We start from the raw sequence: 16,669 nt of genomic DNA, 5'->3' as shown, positions 1-16,669 counted from the left end.
CAATGAATGTACAAATGTGCTTTACACAATTGATGTATGTATGGATTGTGATAAGAGTTGTATGAGCCCCTAATAAAACGATTTTTTTAAAAGTAGCCCCCTGGATGGTGGCTCTCCTCCTCTTCCCACAATTAGCACCACCACAACCACTGAAAGAGGGTCTGCCTTGGGGAGAAGACTCAATGTTCTTGGGTGAAAGGCCATTCTCATGTTTGAAAACTCTGCCCCAGAGACAAAAATAGGGTTGGGTCCAAGCTAGTCTAGTACAGAGGAACCAAGACAGGTTCTGCACCCCGAGCCCCAGCAACACCCCCACACACAAGACCCAGGGTGGAAGGAAGGGCAGCACCTGGCAGGTCCCCCTCAGGAAGTTGGGTCACTTGTGCTTCAGGTGTCACCCAGCACCCCATCGAGTTTGAGACTGGGAAGAGTACAGTCTGGAGGGGGAAAGAAGTGAGGGAAAGGGGGATCATGAAGAAGCAGAGAGTGATGGAAAATCGAGTGGGGGTGTGTTTCTGCCTGAAGCTATCTCTGGAGAACAGCAGAAGGACCGCAAACAGGGAGACATACAGACATGCAGACGTCTTTTGCAGAACAGGAGCTATGGAGCCACCGTTTAGGTGCTGGTCTGCTGACAGCAGAGTTGGCAGTTCAAACCCACCAATGTTCTGTGGAAGGAAAACAAGGCTGTCTTCTCCCATAAAGATTTACAGTCTCACCAAACCTATACTACAGACTCAATGTGTGATGAAGTTGGTCTGATCCATCCACCCGCTGCCAGCAAGGTGATGGGTACAGTGTCACAGTTAGGGTGTGAACAGGAGAAGAAACAGGCAGCAAATTCTAGTGTAAACCACACAGCTCCGTGAGCCTGGGCAAGTTACTGAACCTCTCTGAATCGCACGCTTCCTCATAAAGACTGCGTGGTGATAGAATGAGAGAAAATATTCATCTATAAAGTGTAGAGCTGGCCCATGAAGAGCACTGGATAACTGATTGTTCACATCTGATAAGGGGTTCATGATTGGAGCAACAGTTAATATGCTTGGCTGCTACCCGAAAGACTGGTCAGTGAAGTCCACCCAAAAGCCCCTCAGAAAAAAGGTCTGGCAATCTCCTTCTGAAAAACCTGCATTGAACCCTGTGGAGCACAGTTCTACTCTGACACGCATGGGGTGGTCACAGGTCAGAATCAACGCAGTGGCAAACAATGACATCATCAACTGACAATTGCGTGTCTCTAGGTGGTGTCGTGGGTTACAAGCTGGGCTACTAACCACAAAGTCAGCAGTTCAAAACCAACAGTCACTGCGGGAGAAAGATGGGGCTTTCTACTTCCGTAAAGAGTTACAGCCTCAGAAACCAACAGGGCTGTGCTACTCTGTCCTAGAGGGTGGCTGTGAGCTGGAATCGTCTTGATGACAAAAGTTTGGGTGAAATGATTTTATGGGTGCCTTCGGCGTCATCTTTTCATGGGCTTCCCAGACAGCTGGTTACGGGGCTGAATCGGGGAGGCATGCCCTAGAAGCAAACACGGCAGTTGCGAGAGGGGTGTTTTCATGATTCAAAGATATTAACTGCTGAGAGTATGCTCAATATGTGTAGTGAACACAGTCACTCCCCTCCACTCTCCACTAAAAAGAAAGGAAAGATCTACTGAAGTGGACGGGTTCTGTTTATAGCAAGAGAAGTAATACGCATTTGTCTCACCTCATTGCCAATAGTTTAGGGACCATAGGCTTTCAAGCCCAGATTCCAGAGTGCAGAATAAGCGGGCTGTAAAAGCTGATTCCAGACCACGCAACTCCTGGGTTCCGTGCTGTAACTAGGAGTCCAGGAATCCACATGGGAAACTAGGTAGAACGGACACCCGACCAAACCCACCGCCATCGAGTCTGACTCATAGGGACCCCTGTGTGTTTCCAAGACTGTAACTGTTTACAGGAGCAGAAAGCCAAGGCATTTTCCCTCGGAACTGCTGGTGGTTTCGAACTGCAGACCGTGCAGATCAAGCAGCCCTACGCATAACCACTGCATCACCAGGGCTCCAGAAGGCACAAAAAAGACAAAAATCGAACCCAAGTTCGGCCTTACACCACTACACACACACAAGCACAGAACAAGGGAGCATATACGCTGTCTGACTCTTAGCAAAAGGCTTTCCCAGCCTGAAGTCTGCCTGGAAACACAGACATGACGTGGCCAACATTAGCTGGCCCCAAGAAGGGCTTTGATTTAGCGCTTGAAACAGAGAGGCCAGGCCACTCATTAGCCAGGAAGAGCCCGGGGGTCCAGAGGTGCTTCCTGAAGATTCTACGCTCTCCCAACTAGCAAGAGGAGAAGGAAAAAGTTCTATGCCAAGGGATTTTATTTATATTTTTTATTTAGGTATTTTATTTTGAAATGTACACAAACTACCATTTTCTTAAAGTGTTCACCTCTAGCAATAAGCTGAGCAGAGAAGAAATTTTGGTTGGGTTGGTATATTAGGTAGGCCAGGTTGACTAGAGAAAACAATTCAGTGAATATATATATATGTGTGTGTATATATGTATGTATATATATATATGTATGTATATATATATATTTTTTTTAACAGCGCCACCTGGGTTTTTTTGTACAACCAACAGCACAAGAAGACACCAGCGCCATGCAGGCCACAGTCCAGGCTCACACCAGTCCCTCTCGCCCTTACGCAGAGAACTCTACTTTGTGGGGCCTGGGGCACCTTTGGGAGCTTGAGCTGGGGCCGGGGCACCTTTGGGAGCTTTTGCTGGAGTCGTGGCCTTGGCTGGAGCGTCAGCCTTGCTTTGTGCCTTGGCCTTGGGCCGGCAGAGCCTCAGACCCTTGGCAATACGTGCCCGAGCCCGCTTGCCAAGCTTGGGGTGGGCGATGTAGGCCAGTTGGCTGAGCTTGCGGTTGATGCCCATTGGGATCTTGGTCTTGACCTTTGTGGGCTTCACAAGATCCTTGATGGCCTCAGTGCGAGCAGCCGCAGCCTTGGCATTGTTGGCCTGCATTTTCTTCAGGCCCTTCTTGTTGTGCTTCTTGGAGAAGCGCATGTTGCTCAGGAACTTGGGGTCCACCCCCTTAAGAGATTCATATCGTTGTGACCGGGGTTTTTTGATGCCGTTTCTGTGCCATTTCCGGGATTGGTTGTGCGTGGTGTGGTTCTTGGACTTGGCCATGTCTGCACCAACGCCTCAACTCCCAGAGCGCCAGGGACCGGAAGAGAGTGAATATATGTATTTTATATTAAAAAGTCATTATATATCAAGAGAGCATCCAGCCCAATTCAACTCCGGTCCCAGAGTCCAGTATCAGCCCCCAAGTCCCTCTTCTTCGGATTCACGCAGCCTCATGCAGGAAGATCACTGGCCTAGTAGGTGCAGTCATATAAACCCAAGAGCTGAAATTCAACTATTTGGTTTTTTCATGTAAATCAATAAGATGGACAGAAATTTCCTTTCCCTGTAGTTCTCTATTCACCTCAGGAAAATAGCTTGTCCAACCATAGCCACCTGAGGGCGTGGGACACAGCAGTAGCTGCTTTGAAGGAAGGACTCACACGGTCCGTTTTGACAGGAACGCTGCCTAAAACAGAAGATGGGGCCTGTGGGATGTGCACAGAACAGCATGGATCTCCAGCTGCAATCACAGATACACTAGGGTGAAAGGGTTACATTGCAAACCAAACAGTGGCCATCCAGTCAATTCAGACTCATGGAAACCCCTGTGCGTCTCCGTAGAACTGTGCTCAATAGGGATTTTCGTGACTGATTTTTCTGGAGTAGATCACCACCTGACTTTTCTTCCCAGGTGCCTCTGAGTGGACTTGACCCAGAAACTTTTCAGTTAACAGCTGTGGCAATTACATAATCTACTGTCAACTTGCGAAAGGGTAGTCTCGCCTGTCAATTGTGTCGCAGCTGGATGACATCATTAGGAGGCACAAAGGAGGCAGGACACACAGACACTCCCTGTGAGACATTCCTGATGACAAGACACATGGAGCTACCCTAGAGCCCTGGAGCTGGAGGAGCCATGTGGACACCCCTGACAGCACTGAGATGCTTCCACTACCACTGGATCCACAAGACTTTCCACCCACTGGCCTGTGATCTTCCTGCATTCGGTGTCATTGCATATGTTTTGTGAGTCTAAAGAGGAATTTATAGATTTGTGTCTGGCATATAGGCTAATATCGGACTTATGCATTTGATCTGGACTGGACTGGGATGTTTTCTCAATATACAATTGCTCTTGTATATAAATCTATTTCTTAAACACATGAGTGTCTATGAATTTGTTTCTCTAGCCAACCCAGACTCACACAGTAGCCAAGCACATTGCCCACCTGCACCACAGTGAGCCAGTACCAGCCTCTTTGGGGCCATGAGGTTTTGTTTGCATCCTTACCTCAAGCATGCATGTTCTGATGACCCTTTAAAGTCTGACAGATTCCTGTGGACCAGAGAAACCGGGGAGCAAAAATAAACACCTGCCTTCCAGGACATGATGAGTCTGTGTTGTGTAATTGAGAAGGAAATAACCCAAACCGCCAGCATGAGGTAAATGCATGACTGCATCAAGCTACCACCATCAACTGAATGCTAACTAATAGTGACCCTCCAAAGGGTGTCTCAGACCGTCGGTCTTGAAGGAAAGCAGACCACCTCATTGTTCTCCCAAGGAGCAGCTAGTGGGTTTGAACAGCTGACCTTGCCATTAGCAGCCAGTGCCTGTCCCACAGTGGCACCAGATCTCAGTACTGCACTGCCATGAGCGATATTTTTGCTCGCTGTGCATAAATACTGGGAGTCTGGAAGGATACACACCCAAACCACTCTGGGTAATCTTCAGACTGGCAAGATGTGATGATATTTTACAACAAAAATTGATTATTTTTTATCTGAGGAGCAAGTAATGTCACTTGAGAGCAGTCTGAAGACCTCAGCTGTCTCTGCTTGTGAAGAAAATGTACCCCGAATCCCTCTATTTTGGCACTCGCTTCTCACAATGCCTGGCACTGGGAGTTCCCAGAATCCTCTCCAACTCAGTGTTTCTCTCTCTCTCTCTCATGCAGGACCTAACTGTATTTGTCCATCTTTTCTCACCTCACCTTAGATTTTCTTAGCTACAGGTCTCTGGGTGGCACAAATGGTTTATGCTCGGCTATGAATTGAGAGTTTGGGAATTCAAACCCAGGCATTGATGCCACAGAAGAAGAAATTAGTTATCTGAAGCCCAGTGCTACTCTGTGGCACGTGGGTCACTGTGAGTGGGCATCAGTGCTACTCTGTGGCACGTGGGTCACCGTGAGGGGCATCAGTGCCCCTCTCCGTGGGCATCAGCCAGTTTGTGGATTTGGGTTGGATCCCTAGCGTCCTCTTTCTCCTGCTCCTCACTGCTGGCCTGTCCAACGACTACAGGCCAACCCTTCAATGAGGGAACAAAGGAGAAGGCAGCGCCGAGGCGTCTGTGGGCCCAGGAAGAACGGACATCAATAAGGCAAAGCCATGAAGAGCAACCGAAATTATTCCAATACAACGGCTAGGCATTCCCTGGCCCCCGAAGCTCTAGCAGGGTAGCAAGTCCCCAAAAGCAATGGGGTTGAGGGTCCCCTCTGGCCAAAATCTCCCAAGTTTCTAACTGAGCAACCTGCACCTGGCCTGCAGACCCGACATGAGCCATGGCAGGCAGGGCCCTCTGCGCATGGGGCTTGCACCAGTCTCTCCGGAGCTTCCCTGCCTCTGGGTCAGTGGCCCACCCAGAGTTTGACTACAGCTGCAGGAAGGAGGCTGAGAGGAGGCCAGAGGGGCAGCCCCACTGAGCCATCGGGAAAGGTCTATGCAATCCCTGCCCCTCCTGGCAATCACATCGAAGGTCTGTCAACAGAGTCCCTGGTCACCTCCCCAAACAAGCAATGCGCCATCTACAATGACACAAATATCGGTATCAGAGAAAACATACGCAGTCTGTGGCTGATTGGCTTCCCACTAATGACTTACCTACTCTCCCCAGGGCGAAATGTCCCCGGCAAATTTAATAAGGTGTAATCATGTGTCACTGCAGAACCAAATAGGCAGGAATTTTCCCACCAGCACCGCCTGCTTGATATTGAAGGGCACCTCCTTCCAGCCCCAGAAACGGGGACGCGCCTGCTGCCTTGTCCACACAAACTCAGCAGAACGCAAGCCACCCAACACTTCATTCTACTGGTGCGACTAGACCGGGAGGAAAGCCGTCTTTCGGTCATGCTGTTATTAGAATCCACGTATTCCTTCCCTGCAGCCAGCTGCTTTTTATTTAGAAACGCAGCATTTGTCTCTGGCAGCCTCCAGCTCACCTCACCAGCAGGGCTGCTGCCTTTTTTTGCATATAAAAGATTTCACTTCAATTATTTCAAACGTGGGGTTGGAGGGCCAAGCTGCAGATCACTGGAAACTGCCATCAGTGGGAACAGGGGTGAGATTGCCCCTAAACTCAGACACAGACCTCAACACATGTGCAGAGTGCATTCTAAAACCCATTACGTTTAACATGTTCATTTCACGCAAACTGGTTAAAAAGCAACGGGGAGGCCTTTCTCTCTGCTCAGGAGTATTCGGATGTTGACAGATGACAGCTCACAAAGATCTTTCCCTTCACAGACAAATCATCTCTGTTGGGGGACGGGGGCAGCCTAAAGCCTCACCCAGAGACAACTGCTCAACTGTGCCACCCTGCCAATGACCCCCCCCTGCCGTGTAGGTTTAGGGGAGTTGGGGCCAGGTCTCTTCCTCCTTCACGGTGGCTCTCTCTATCTGGTGGGCACAGACCACACCCCTCCTCCCAGTACCGCCTGCCTGCTGGGGAGACTGTCATCTCTGCCAGAGCAGAAGCGGCATTGACACCCGGGGCTGCTGCCCTGGGCCTGGTACCTTCAGCACCACATCTCTCTTCCACCTCCTATGAGGTCCACCAAGCACCAAGGCAGCACGTCAAGACTTCTTAGGGCGTAACCACCTCCCAAGTCCAGACTGCATTGTTGACAGTCTCTCTCTGCCTTGTCTCCCCATCAGTCAGGCAGTACTAAGTACACCATCTCCCTTCTCACAGGGGCCTGGGAAGGATTAAATAGATTAGAACCTGTGGCGCCCGGCTCAGGGAAAGTGCTCAGTAAATATCACTTATTCTCATTTTCATTAGTCGAGGTGCTTTTCTAGGACCAGAGCCCACCCCAAACCCCCAACGGTTTTGTTTAGAACACAGACGGCCTGCCGAATTCTTACTGGCCCCCTGCACTCAGGGGCTGGCCCACGCTGTACTGAGAGCAACTGTCCGGGCTTCTCTTCCAAGCAGATGGAAGGACAACACTGTCCTCCTCTCAGCCCAGTGACAGACGGCCTCTGCCCAGAATGGATCCCCAGCGGTGGTGCCGCCGACCAGCCGAAGCACACAAACCTCAGGCCTCACCTATGCAAACCCCGCCCGTGGCTGTCGAGTCAATTCCCAGTCAGAGCCAGCCTCCAGGACCGCACAGAGCTGCGCCTCGGGACTTCCAAGTCTGGGCACTTGACAGGGAGCAGGCAGCTCCAGCTTTCTCCCGAGGAGTGGCTGCTGGGTTTGGAACTGCCTCTGACCTTGCCGTTAGCAGCCCAATGCTTCACCCACTGTGCCCCTAGGGCCCTTTGAACCAGCCCCGGAGAGTAGTATCACTAGTAGTGATAGCTAGCGCATTGCAACTGCTTCATAGAGTGCCCGTGCATGCTACCCTGTTTCCCCGAAAATAGACAGTGTCTTATATTCATTTTTGCTCCCAAAGATGCGCTAGGTCTTATTTTCAGGGGATGGCTTATTTTTCCATGAAGAATACGGTACACATTTATTGTTTGTTTTATTAAAAGAAATCTCGCACTTCCTGTCTGCTCCAGCTGCACTATGGCCAACAGTGAGCTCCAGCGGTGCCCACTGCTATGGTCCAGAGTCCAGAGTTACGGTAGCTTCCGGGGACCTTATTTTGGGGGAATGCCTTATATTTTAGCAAGAGGCAAAACTGTAAGTAGGTCTTATTTGGGGGAGATGTCTTACTTTCAGGGAAACAGGGTAGCTGCCATCAAGCCCATTTCCCTCAGAGGAGAGCGGAGCTCTGTAGGGGGTTCAGGGCCTGGTGTCTCAGAAGTTCACCAAGCCTGTCTTCCAAGGTGCCTCTGGGTGGTGTGAACCTCTCTACCATTCAGCTCACTTACAAACAGATGAACCATGTTCACGACCCAGGGCTTACATAGAGTTTATATAAAGTCAAAACATTAGACCTCTATAGAATCAGTTATTCTTCACGGCAATCAGATGAGGAGGGGCAATAACTCCCATTATCCCCAGGGGGTCCATAAACAGACAAACTCACCAAAGGCTCGAACTGAAGCAGGCAGGAATTTAACTCCAGGGAGTTGAGCCACAGGGGGCACACCCACCATCCCATGTTCCTGTTGGAGCATGGGCTCCCTTCCTTGGAGTAAGGGCACAGCCCTTAGCCAGGAAATTCCCCTGGTCCTACCACATCCACACACACACACACACACACACACACCCTGCCCCTTCCCTCACCCTGCTCTGCCCACTTGGTGCTCCCTCCTCACAGCTCAGCCTCTTCACTGTTACCAAGGAGCTGCTGAAAGCTGCAGGCTAAGCAGGCAACAGTCTGTCCTGACCCCCCTAAACACTGCCCACGGGGCCCCTACCTCACCCCGACTCAGAATCTGCCTTCCTTAGGGCCAGGGGAGAGAGGGGGAAACAACCAGGGCTCTTGTCACAGAAAAGGAAGCTTGGTGGCGCAGTGGTTAAGCACGGGGCTGGCTCACTGAAGAGGCAACTGTTCCCACACACCAGCCGCCCCACAGGAGATACAGGTGGGGTCTTCTTCCGTCAAGATTACAGTCTTGGTGACAATGGGACAGTCTTGCTCTGTCCCAAGGGGCACTAGGAGTCCGAATGGGCTCACAGTGGCAGGTGCGGTTTCCTGAAACTAATGGCCATTAGCGAGCTTGCCATTCCTCCAGTTAAGGTGCTGGGAACGTCTACCAGGCAAATGCTTGCCTGCTCGTGATGGGTGTGCCTAAATTCCATATACCTGACACTGCACGGTGCTGCAAAGCAGGAGGAGGACGCGTTCTCCAAGGTGCTGCACAGAGCTGGGTTTTGCAGATTCCTAGGTTGGTTTCCTCCGCGGGGCTAGGCCGCCCCCTGGTGGCACAGTCCCATTCTCCTGCTCACCATGCCTCTGCTGCCTTCGCGCGAGGATCTGGCAAAACCCAGAACCTCAGAAAAGTGGGTGAAGGGAGAAGTCGGACAGTGTAAGACATGGAAAAATAATAATAATTTATAAATTATCAAGGGTTCATGAGGGAAGGGAGCAGGGACGGAGAGAAAAAATGAGGAGCTGATACCAAGGGCTCAAGTAGAAAGAAAATGTTTTGAGAATGATGATGGCAACAAATGTACAAATGTGCTTGACACAATGGATGGATGGATGGATGGATGGATGGATGGATGGATGGATGGATGGATGGATTGTGATAAGAATTGTATGAGCCCCCCCCCCAATAAAATGATTTTTAAAAGAAAAAGAAAAAAACAAGAACCTCAACATCACCAGTCCCGGTGGCACCGAGGCTACACGATTGGCTGCTTGAACTGACCAATGGTCCCCTGAGGAAAAGACAAGGCTTCCTGCTTCAGTCGAGGTTTACAGGGTCAGCAAACCAATGAAGCAGTTCTACGCTTGTCTGATGGGGTCACTAGGAATCAGATTCTATCAGTGTCAGGGGAACACATGATAGTTAAGCATGTTGCTGCTGACCGAAGAGGTCAGACAAGCAGATGTGGGAAGAATAGGATGGAATAACAACTCCACTCTCTGGTCACAGATTGATACAATCGACAGAAGGTCTCATTCAGGCCGTGGCCTACTGATACAGGTTGACCCTGAGGGGGAGCTAGCTCACTTCTGCTGCTGGCTCTGGGTCCTGCATCTGCTTGAACAACCTCCTTGCCCTATCCTCTGCTGATCCCAGGAGTCATCATCGACCTGTTGACCTTGGATTCATTCTGCTCTGCACCCACCCACCTGTGGTCTTCCTCCTTCCTGGTTGGTTGGTCCCTGCAGCCACAAGGGTCAGGAAGGGCTTCCAGCTTACCATCTGACCCACATACTCAACCCATATTGGACTTACCCACTTTCCAACTGTGTGAGCCGTGTCTTGATATAAATCTCTTTCTAGTCACTTCTAAGATGTACACACAGAACAAGAGAATACTGCATGGTTTTAAATCAAGGAAGGTGTGCATCAGGGTTACAGCCTCTCTTCATACTTATTCAATCTGTATGCTGAGCAAATCATCAGAGAAGCTGTGTTACACATAGAAGAATGCGGGATTAGAATTGAAGGAAGACTTCTTCACAACTTGCGATATGCAGAGGACACACCCTTGCTTGCTGGAAGTGAGGCAGTCTTGAAGCACTTGCTGATGAAGATCAAGGATTAGAGCCTTCAGTATGGATTTCCACTCAACGTAAAGAAACCAAAATCCTCACAACCGGAGCAGTGAGTGACGTTATGTATGACAGAAGGAGAACATAGTGAAGCTGTCAAGAATTTCATCGTGTCTGGATCCACAAGCAATGCTCATGGAAGCAGCAGTCAAGAGATCACTGACTCATGGAAGTGGCAACAATTGTGGAAGCCGAGGTCATGATGCAGTGTGTTTAAAATTTTTTAAAAAGACGCATTGTATTGGGGAAATCTGCTGCACAAGACCACTTTAAGATATTGAAAAGCATATGTATGGATTTTGATAAGAGTTGGATTATGAGTTCCCAATAAAATGATTTTTTTAAAAGGTGTTGAAAAGCAAAGATATTGCACGGTGAGGACTAGGGTGCACCCGATCCAAGCCCTGGTATTTTTCAAGTGCTCGTGTACCTATAAAGGTTGGACGTGGAATAAGGAACACTGAAGAAGCATCGATGTGTTCTCAGTGCCTCCACCACTCGCTTGTCCTGCATACTCAGCCCACTGTGTGTGTGTGCAGAGATGTTCCTTCAAAAATACTATCTTAACTACTGTCAAGAATACCATTGGTTAAGGAGGCGTGGTGGCACAAGCAATTAAGCCCTTGACTAGTAAATAAAAGGTTGGCACTTTGAACCTACCTTGGGAGAAAGACTTGGCAATCTGTCCCTGTAGAGATTACAGTCTAGAAATCTCCCGGGGCAAGTTCTGCCCTGTCACCCACGGTCACTATTGACCTGATGGTGCACAACACCAACCAGGCAAAGCCCACTGCCACTGGAAGAAGCCCCGCTGGGCAGAGCGGAAGAGCTCCTTTCGCGTTTCTGAGGCTGTGACTCTCCCCTGGAGCAGACAGCCTCGTCTTCCTCTTGAGGAGCGATTAGTAGGTTTGAACTGCAGACAAAGTGGTTAGCAACCCAATACCTAACACCCAGTACCACCAGGGCTCCCAAACACCACCACCACCACCAGACGCCCCTTCAGGAGGCTCTCTGCTCCTGGCAAGAGCTACAGTTCTGAAGCCACAGGGCAGTTCTACCCTGTCCCACGGGGTCGTCATAAGTTGGAATTGGCTTGGTGACCATGAGGTTTTTTTCTTTTGTGTTGTCTTGTTAGGGGCGGGGGGATTGGTGGCTTTAGAGTTAAACACTTGCCTGTTTACCGAAAGGTTGGCAATTTGAACCCAGTCAGTCACTCTCCAGGGGAAAGACATGGTGGATCAGCTTCCAGAAAGACGGCAGCCTAGAAACGCCTATGCAACCCTCCTACACTGTCACATGGAGTCTCCGAGAGATGGAACTAACTCCACAGCACCTGCCACCACCACCACCACCCCTACCACAACCACCACCATGGGTAGATCCACTTCACCAACCTGCTCTGTGATCAAACCTGTTCACTCAGGGTTGGGAAAAGGTTCCAAACGGGAAGAAAAGCAAAGGCAGCAGGAGCTGGGGCCTCAGACGAGGCCCTGTCCAGCCAGAGGAACGTGAGTTCCTGAGCAGATGCAGGCACCCAGCCCCAGACACCAGGGCTTCCTTTGAACTGCTCGTCCCTCCCTCCCCTGCTTCCTTCACTCTACTCTGTGCCGCTAGTCCCGTACTAGCATTTCACGTGGGCCGTTCTGTGAAAACAACCGGATTTATCCACCAGCAGCTTGGACGTTTCTCTTTCCATTCCTTCAGATGATACTGTCAGAATCAGTGAAAACCCCACCCTTAAGTTTCTTGCTGCACCCACACACGCCGCCGCCACCCCACCCATTGTTACCAATCCACTGAGAATCACAGGGGGAGCACTCGGCTGACCGACACAACGGTAAGTCGAACTGTCAGGCTACACAAGCAGACACCATCATGACACGGAAATAGAGACGCTGAAGCAACCGCTTCTCATCCCGTCTCTCGTCTAGGTCTGCACACTTCTGAAGGCAGTATTTCCATCTCTCTAACCTTCCCCCAAAGAAGTCTCTGCTCTGATCTACACCACAGCGAAACAGCCGTCTGGGCGTCTTCAAGGGACCCGCAATATTCTTTGAGTTAGGGAACCAAAGGAATCCGAGGGGCAAGCGCAGGGCTAGACAGTGGAAAGATCGCTTTCTCAACAAAATTCTCACAGCCTTTGCTACCCTGCTGTGATGGGGAAACGTTCTTGGGCACAACTTTCCTGGCCTTTTCTCACCGGTATGCTTTTAAAATGTCTTCTTCTAACTTATCCCTAACAAGCCCCCAGGTTGTCCTGTGTCCTCCCATTGCCTGCTGGGCAGACCTCTCTGGCTGGATTTCCATCTCTGGGTGCTTCCAACCTGCCTTAGCCTGGTGGGTCCACCTGAAAGCTGCTGCCTCACGTGGTGCAGCATCCTCGGAGATGTGCTGCAGCGCTGCACCGGATGTGGGAAGGCATCCAATTGAATTCTGTGAAAACTTTGTTCTGGGCCCTGACCTCACAATCTTGCGCCTCCACTGAGGGCATACAAAGTACCTTATTTTATTTGGGGGGGAGGGGGGAGGGTATTCGAAGCCGACTAAGAAATGTCTGGCTGAGGGAACGTGTCAGCAGTCACCCAGTGATCGCAGAGACATGTTTACACGTGTTTGGTTTGAAATAAACCTGGGTGGGTGGGAGCTGAAACCCCACCAGTAGGGAGGCGCTTTGACTCGCCCTCACATTGTAACCATGTTGACCATTTTTGAAGACTTTATTTCCCCTAAATACTTAATTTATTAGGTTAAAAATTAAGGCAATTACAGGGGTGGTTTCTCCCCACTGCTTTTTAACTTGGGGGCATAGAAGTCTGTTTTTAAAGCGGGCCACACCTGAAAAGTCACCCAGAGCAGAGCATTTTAAGCGTTTTCTACCCAAGAATCCTTTCGCAACATAGACAAGCGCTTCCAGAAACATCTAGGATCCGTTATCTGTCTGATTTTGAATTAATTTGGGGCCATTGTGGATCCAGATACCTTTTACTCTTGTCAAACGTTTCTCGGCCCCACACCAAGTTAGGTGGCCGTTATGGGCTCGGGACCCGCACTGTGGGAAACTGAGAGTCCTAGAGGGCTGCGGCAGCAAGCAGATGGGCTTGGTTGACAGACCCCCCCAGGCCATTGCCCAATGGGCTTTACCTGTGTGATGAAGTCCAGGAAGCTGAGGATGGGCCCGTTGTGGAAGACTGGGTAATAGAAGACGTAGGCCAGCATCCAGGCGAAGGTGTAGGAGGCACTCTCAGTGGGCAGCTGCTGCCAGCATGCCTCGAGGCTGAAGCTGGTGTAGTAGAGGCAGCGGACGGTCAGCGTGAACTGGAGCAAATAGTATTCCTCCTCTGTCTGGTACCACCTCCTCTGCAAGACAAATGACAACCATCGTCGTATGGCAGAGAGAGCTATCAGACAGTCGACAACATGGGCACCAGGTCCTCCGTGATCTGAGCGGCCCAGACGGTCCTGGGGGCAAAAGGCCTCGTCCACGTCTACAGTTGTGGTGTTATAAAGGGAACCACGTTGAACTCAAATTCCTCAAAAATTGAGACTTACTGCATTGCTTGAGACTTGGGGCCTCCCTAAAATTATCACCTAGAGATAAGCTTTTTCTTTTTTTTGCCTTTAACCATTTTATTGGCATAATTTGCATATGATACAATCCACTATTTTAAATATATTCAAAAGAGTTGTGCAAACATCACCACAGTCCATTTTAGATCATTTCCTTCATTCTTGTTTCCATTATTATTAGCTCCCCAATTCACCCAACCTCTCCTAGGGAGCTTATTCATCTAGGTACAGTCTCCAAAGATATCATTTAAAGCAGGGGTCCTCAAACTACAGCCGGCGGGACACATGCGGCCCGCCAAGGACATTTATCGGGCCCGCCGGGTGTTTTTGCCCCATTTTGTTTTTTACTTCAAAATAACATATGTGCAGTGTGCATAGGAATTTGTTCATAATTTTTTTTAAACTGTAGTCCAGCCCTCCAACGGGTCTGAGGGACAGTGAACTGGCCCCCTGTTTAAAAAGTTTGAGGACCCTCTGATCTAAAGAAAATAATATATATGTATAAAATATACATGTGTGTGTGTGTGTAAAAGTAAACCCAACACCAAAATAAAGCACACAAAAATCCTCCATCTAAAAAAAGCAGAAAATAACAAATCTAGAACAAGTTATAAATGGGGTCAAAAGAAAACAAAGGGCAAGATGTTGAATTTTAACCTAAACTATATCTGCAGTAATCCACTTTCCAGTGCACGCTGTCTGAGGACAAGACTACTCACATCCCTGGTCAATGGTCTCAGGGAGTCCAGGGGGGTTAACCACCCGGAGAACTCTGCAAATACATTTACATCTTCGCTGGCATCAATAGAAATGGGGAAACCGTTTTCTCTGAAAACTTTCACTCAAATCACAATAAAAAGCTTTATGAGAGAGAAGGAAAGGCAGGCCTAAGCTCAATCCACATGGAAGAAGAATACCAGCCTGTGTGATCCAAGGATTGTAAGTAATAAACTCTAAAACCAGAGGAGAGGATTGTATTAGAGCTTAAATTCTGAACACCCAGTTTGCTGATATAAGTCTTATGCCAAAATTATAACATTGAGATACCTGATAGGTAAATAACAGGTTGGCTCATAAAATAATGAATAGCATCTATGAGAAATATGCTTCTTTGAAAACACATCTGTAAGAGAACAGTTATTTAAAAAATTACTTTCTAGCAAAGATGAGAAGACAAGGGTAATGGAAACTAAAGCATTGGAAATGATACAACCAAATGAAATGAATGAGGATGACGACCCAGCCAAAAGTCCATTGCTGTGGAATCAGTTCTGACTCAAAGACCCTCTAGGACAGTGTAGAACTGCTCAAATGTCTGGCTATAAATATGTATGGAACCAGATCATCACATGTTTCTACTGAGGAGCAGATGATGAGTTTGAACCACTGACCTGTCAGTTAGCAGTCAAGTAGTGTGCCACAAAGGCTCCCTCTCCTTACTGCCACAGTCTAAGTTCTCTACCTCTATTTTTATCTGTCATACAGTCACCCAGGACACCCAGACAGCCTTCTCAAGGACCAGGACCCGATACCCCCCAACCACACCAACAGGCTTCGTCATGATAAACAGAGGCTTTCGTTTTACTTGGCTCCACGTCAACTCCCAAGAAAGCAGCACTTAAGAAATCAAGCAATGTATCGCACTGAGGAATCTGCTAAAAAAGTCCGCTTTCACGTGTAAAAAAGCAAAGTTGCTACTTTGAAGACTAAGGTGCTCCTGACCCAAGCCAGGGAGCTTCTGATCCCCCCTCATCTGTATGCAAAAAATTAACGATAAAGAAAGAAGATCAAAGAAAAATCAACGATGCCTATAAATTACTGTGTTGGCCAAGCTTGTTAACAAAACCAGAAGAGGTGTAGCCAGAATGCTTCTTAGAAGCAAGGATGGTGAGAGTTGGTCTCGTGTGCTTTGGACACGTCAGAACAGACGTGTCTTTGCAGAAAGACATCATAATTAGGGGATCAGCAAAAAAAGAGGAAGACCCAATCCAATATGGATCAACACGGCAGCCACCACCATGGACTCAAACACAGTCATGGGTGCGAAGGTGTCAAAAACGTTTTTGTTTTTGTGATGCATGTGGTTGCTATGAGTTGTAAATAATGACGCACTTAACAACAAGATGGGACTCTTTCCTGGGTGGTGTAAACAGTTCAAGTGCTCAGCTGCTAGCCGAAATGTTAGAGGCTCACGTCCACTGGGCAGCACTGCAGAAGAAAGACCTGGTGACTGATTTTCAGAAAACCCCCTGGAGCACAGTTCTACTGCTACACCTAGCGCCACCAGGAGCCGAAATCAACTCGACAGCAACTGGTTGCACACATTACAGACCAAGGACAGAACAAGGGATCATCATTTAGCTTCTACGGCTCTTTTTACAAAGAATAGCTAACCACTCACTGAGCAGTGTTTCTTGTCCCTGCCCTGGGTTTCATTACCCTCCAAGGGTTAAGACAATGTTCAAGAATGAGCTTCCACACACCAGCCTATGCAACCATGAGGTGTCGAAGGGATCAGGTGTAAGGCATCATCAGAACAAAAAATCTTACCATAGTGAATGATGGGGG

General features: G+C 48.9%; 2 protein-coding genes across 2 annotated transcripts in view; both read right to left on the bottom strand.

Moving 5' to 3' along the window:
* The window catches only part of HHAT (hedgehog acyltransferase), a 417,968-nt gene that overhangs the window by 286,832 nt on the left and 114,467 nt on the right, over positions 1-16,669 (bottom strand). The window contains exon 6 of the mRNA XM_004700138.2: positions 13,676-13,891. Within this exon, the coding sequence (XP_004700195.1) occupies positions 13,676-13,891 (216 nt within the window). The remainder of the gene's footprint in view (positions 1-13,675; positions 13,892-16,669) is intronic.
* On the bottom strand, positions 2,706-3,228 carry LOC105978337 (60S ribosomal protein L29-like). Its single transcript, XM_045298028.1, has one exon. It carries the CDS (start codon positions 3,186-3,188, stop codon positions 2,706-2,708), a length of 483 nt encoding a protein of 160 aa, XP_045153963.1. The 5' UTR covers positions 3,189-3,228.

Source organism: Echinops telfairi, unplaced genomic scaffold (genome assembly GCF_000313985.2).
Source record: "Echinops telfairi isolate 266 unplaced genomic scaffold, ASM31398v2 ScPeMD7_7424;HRSCAF=8462, whole genome shotgun sequence".
Classification (NCBI taxonomy): Eukaryota; Metazoa; Chordata; class Mammalia; order Afrosoricida; family Tenrecidae; genus Echinops; species Echinops telfairi.
Note: the sequence above shows the minus strand (reverse complement) of the source record. Positions and strands in the feature narration are given on the sequence as shown.

What these genes read in the sequence shown, in the direction of transcription:
- LOC105978337 (XM_045298028.1), bottom strand. Translation starts at nt 3,188, where the DNA reads ATGGCCAAGTCCAAGAACCACACCACGCACAACCAATCCCGGAAATGG.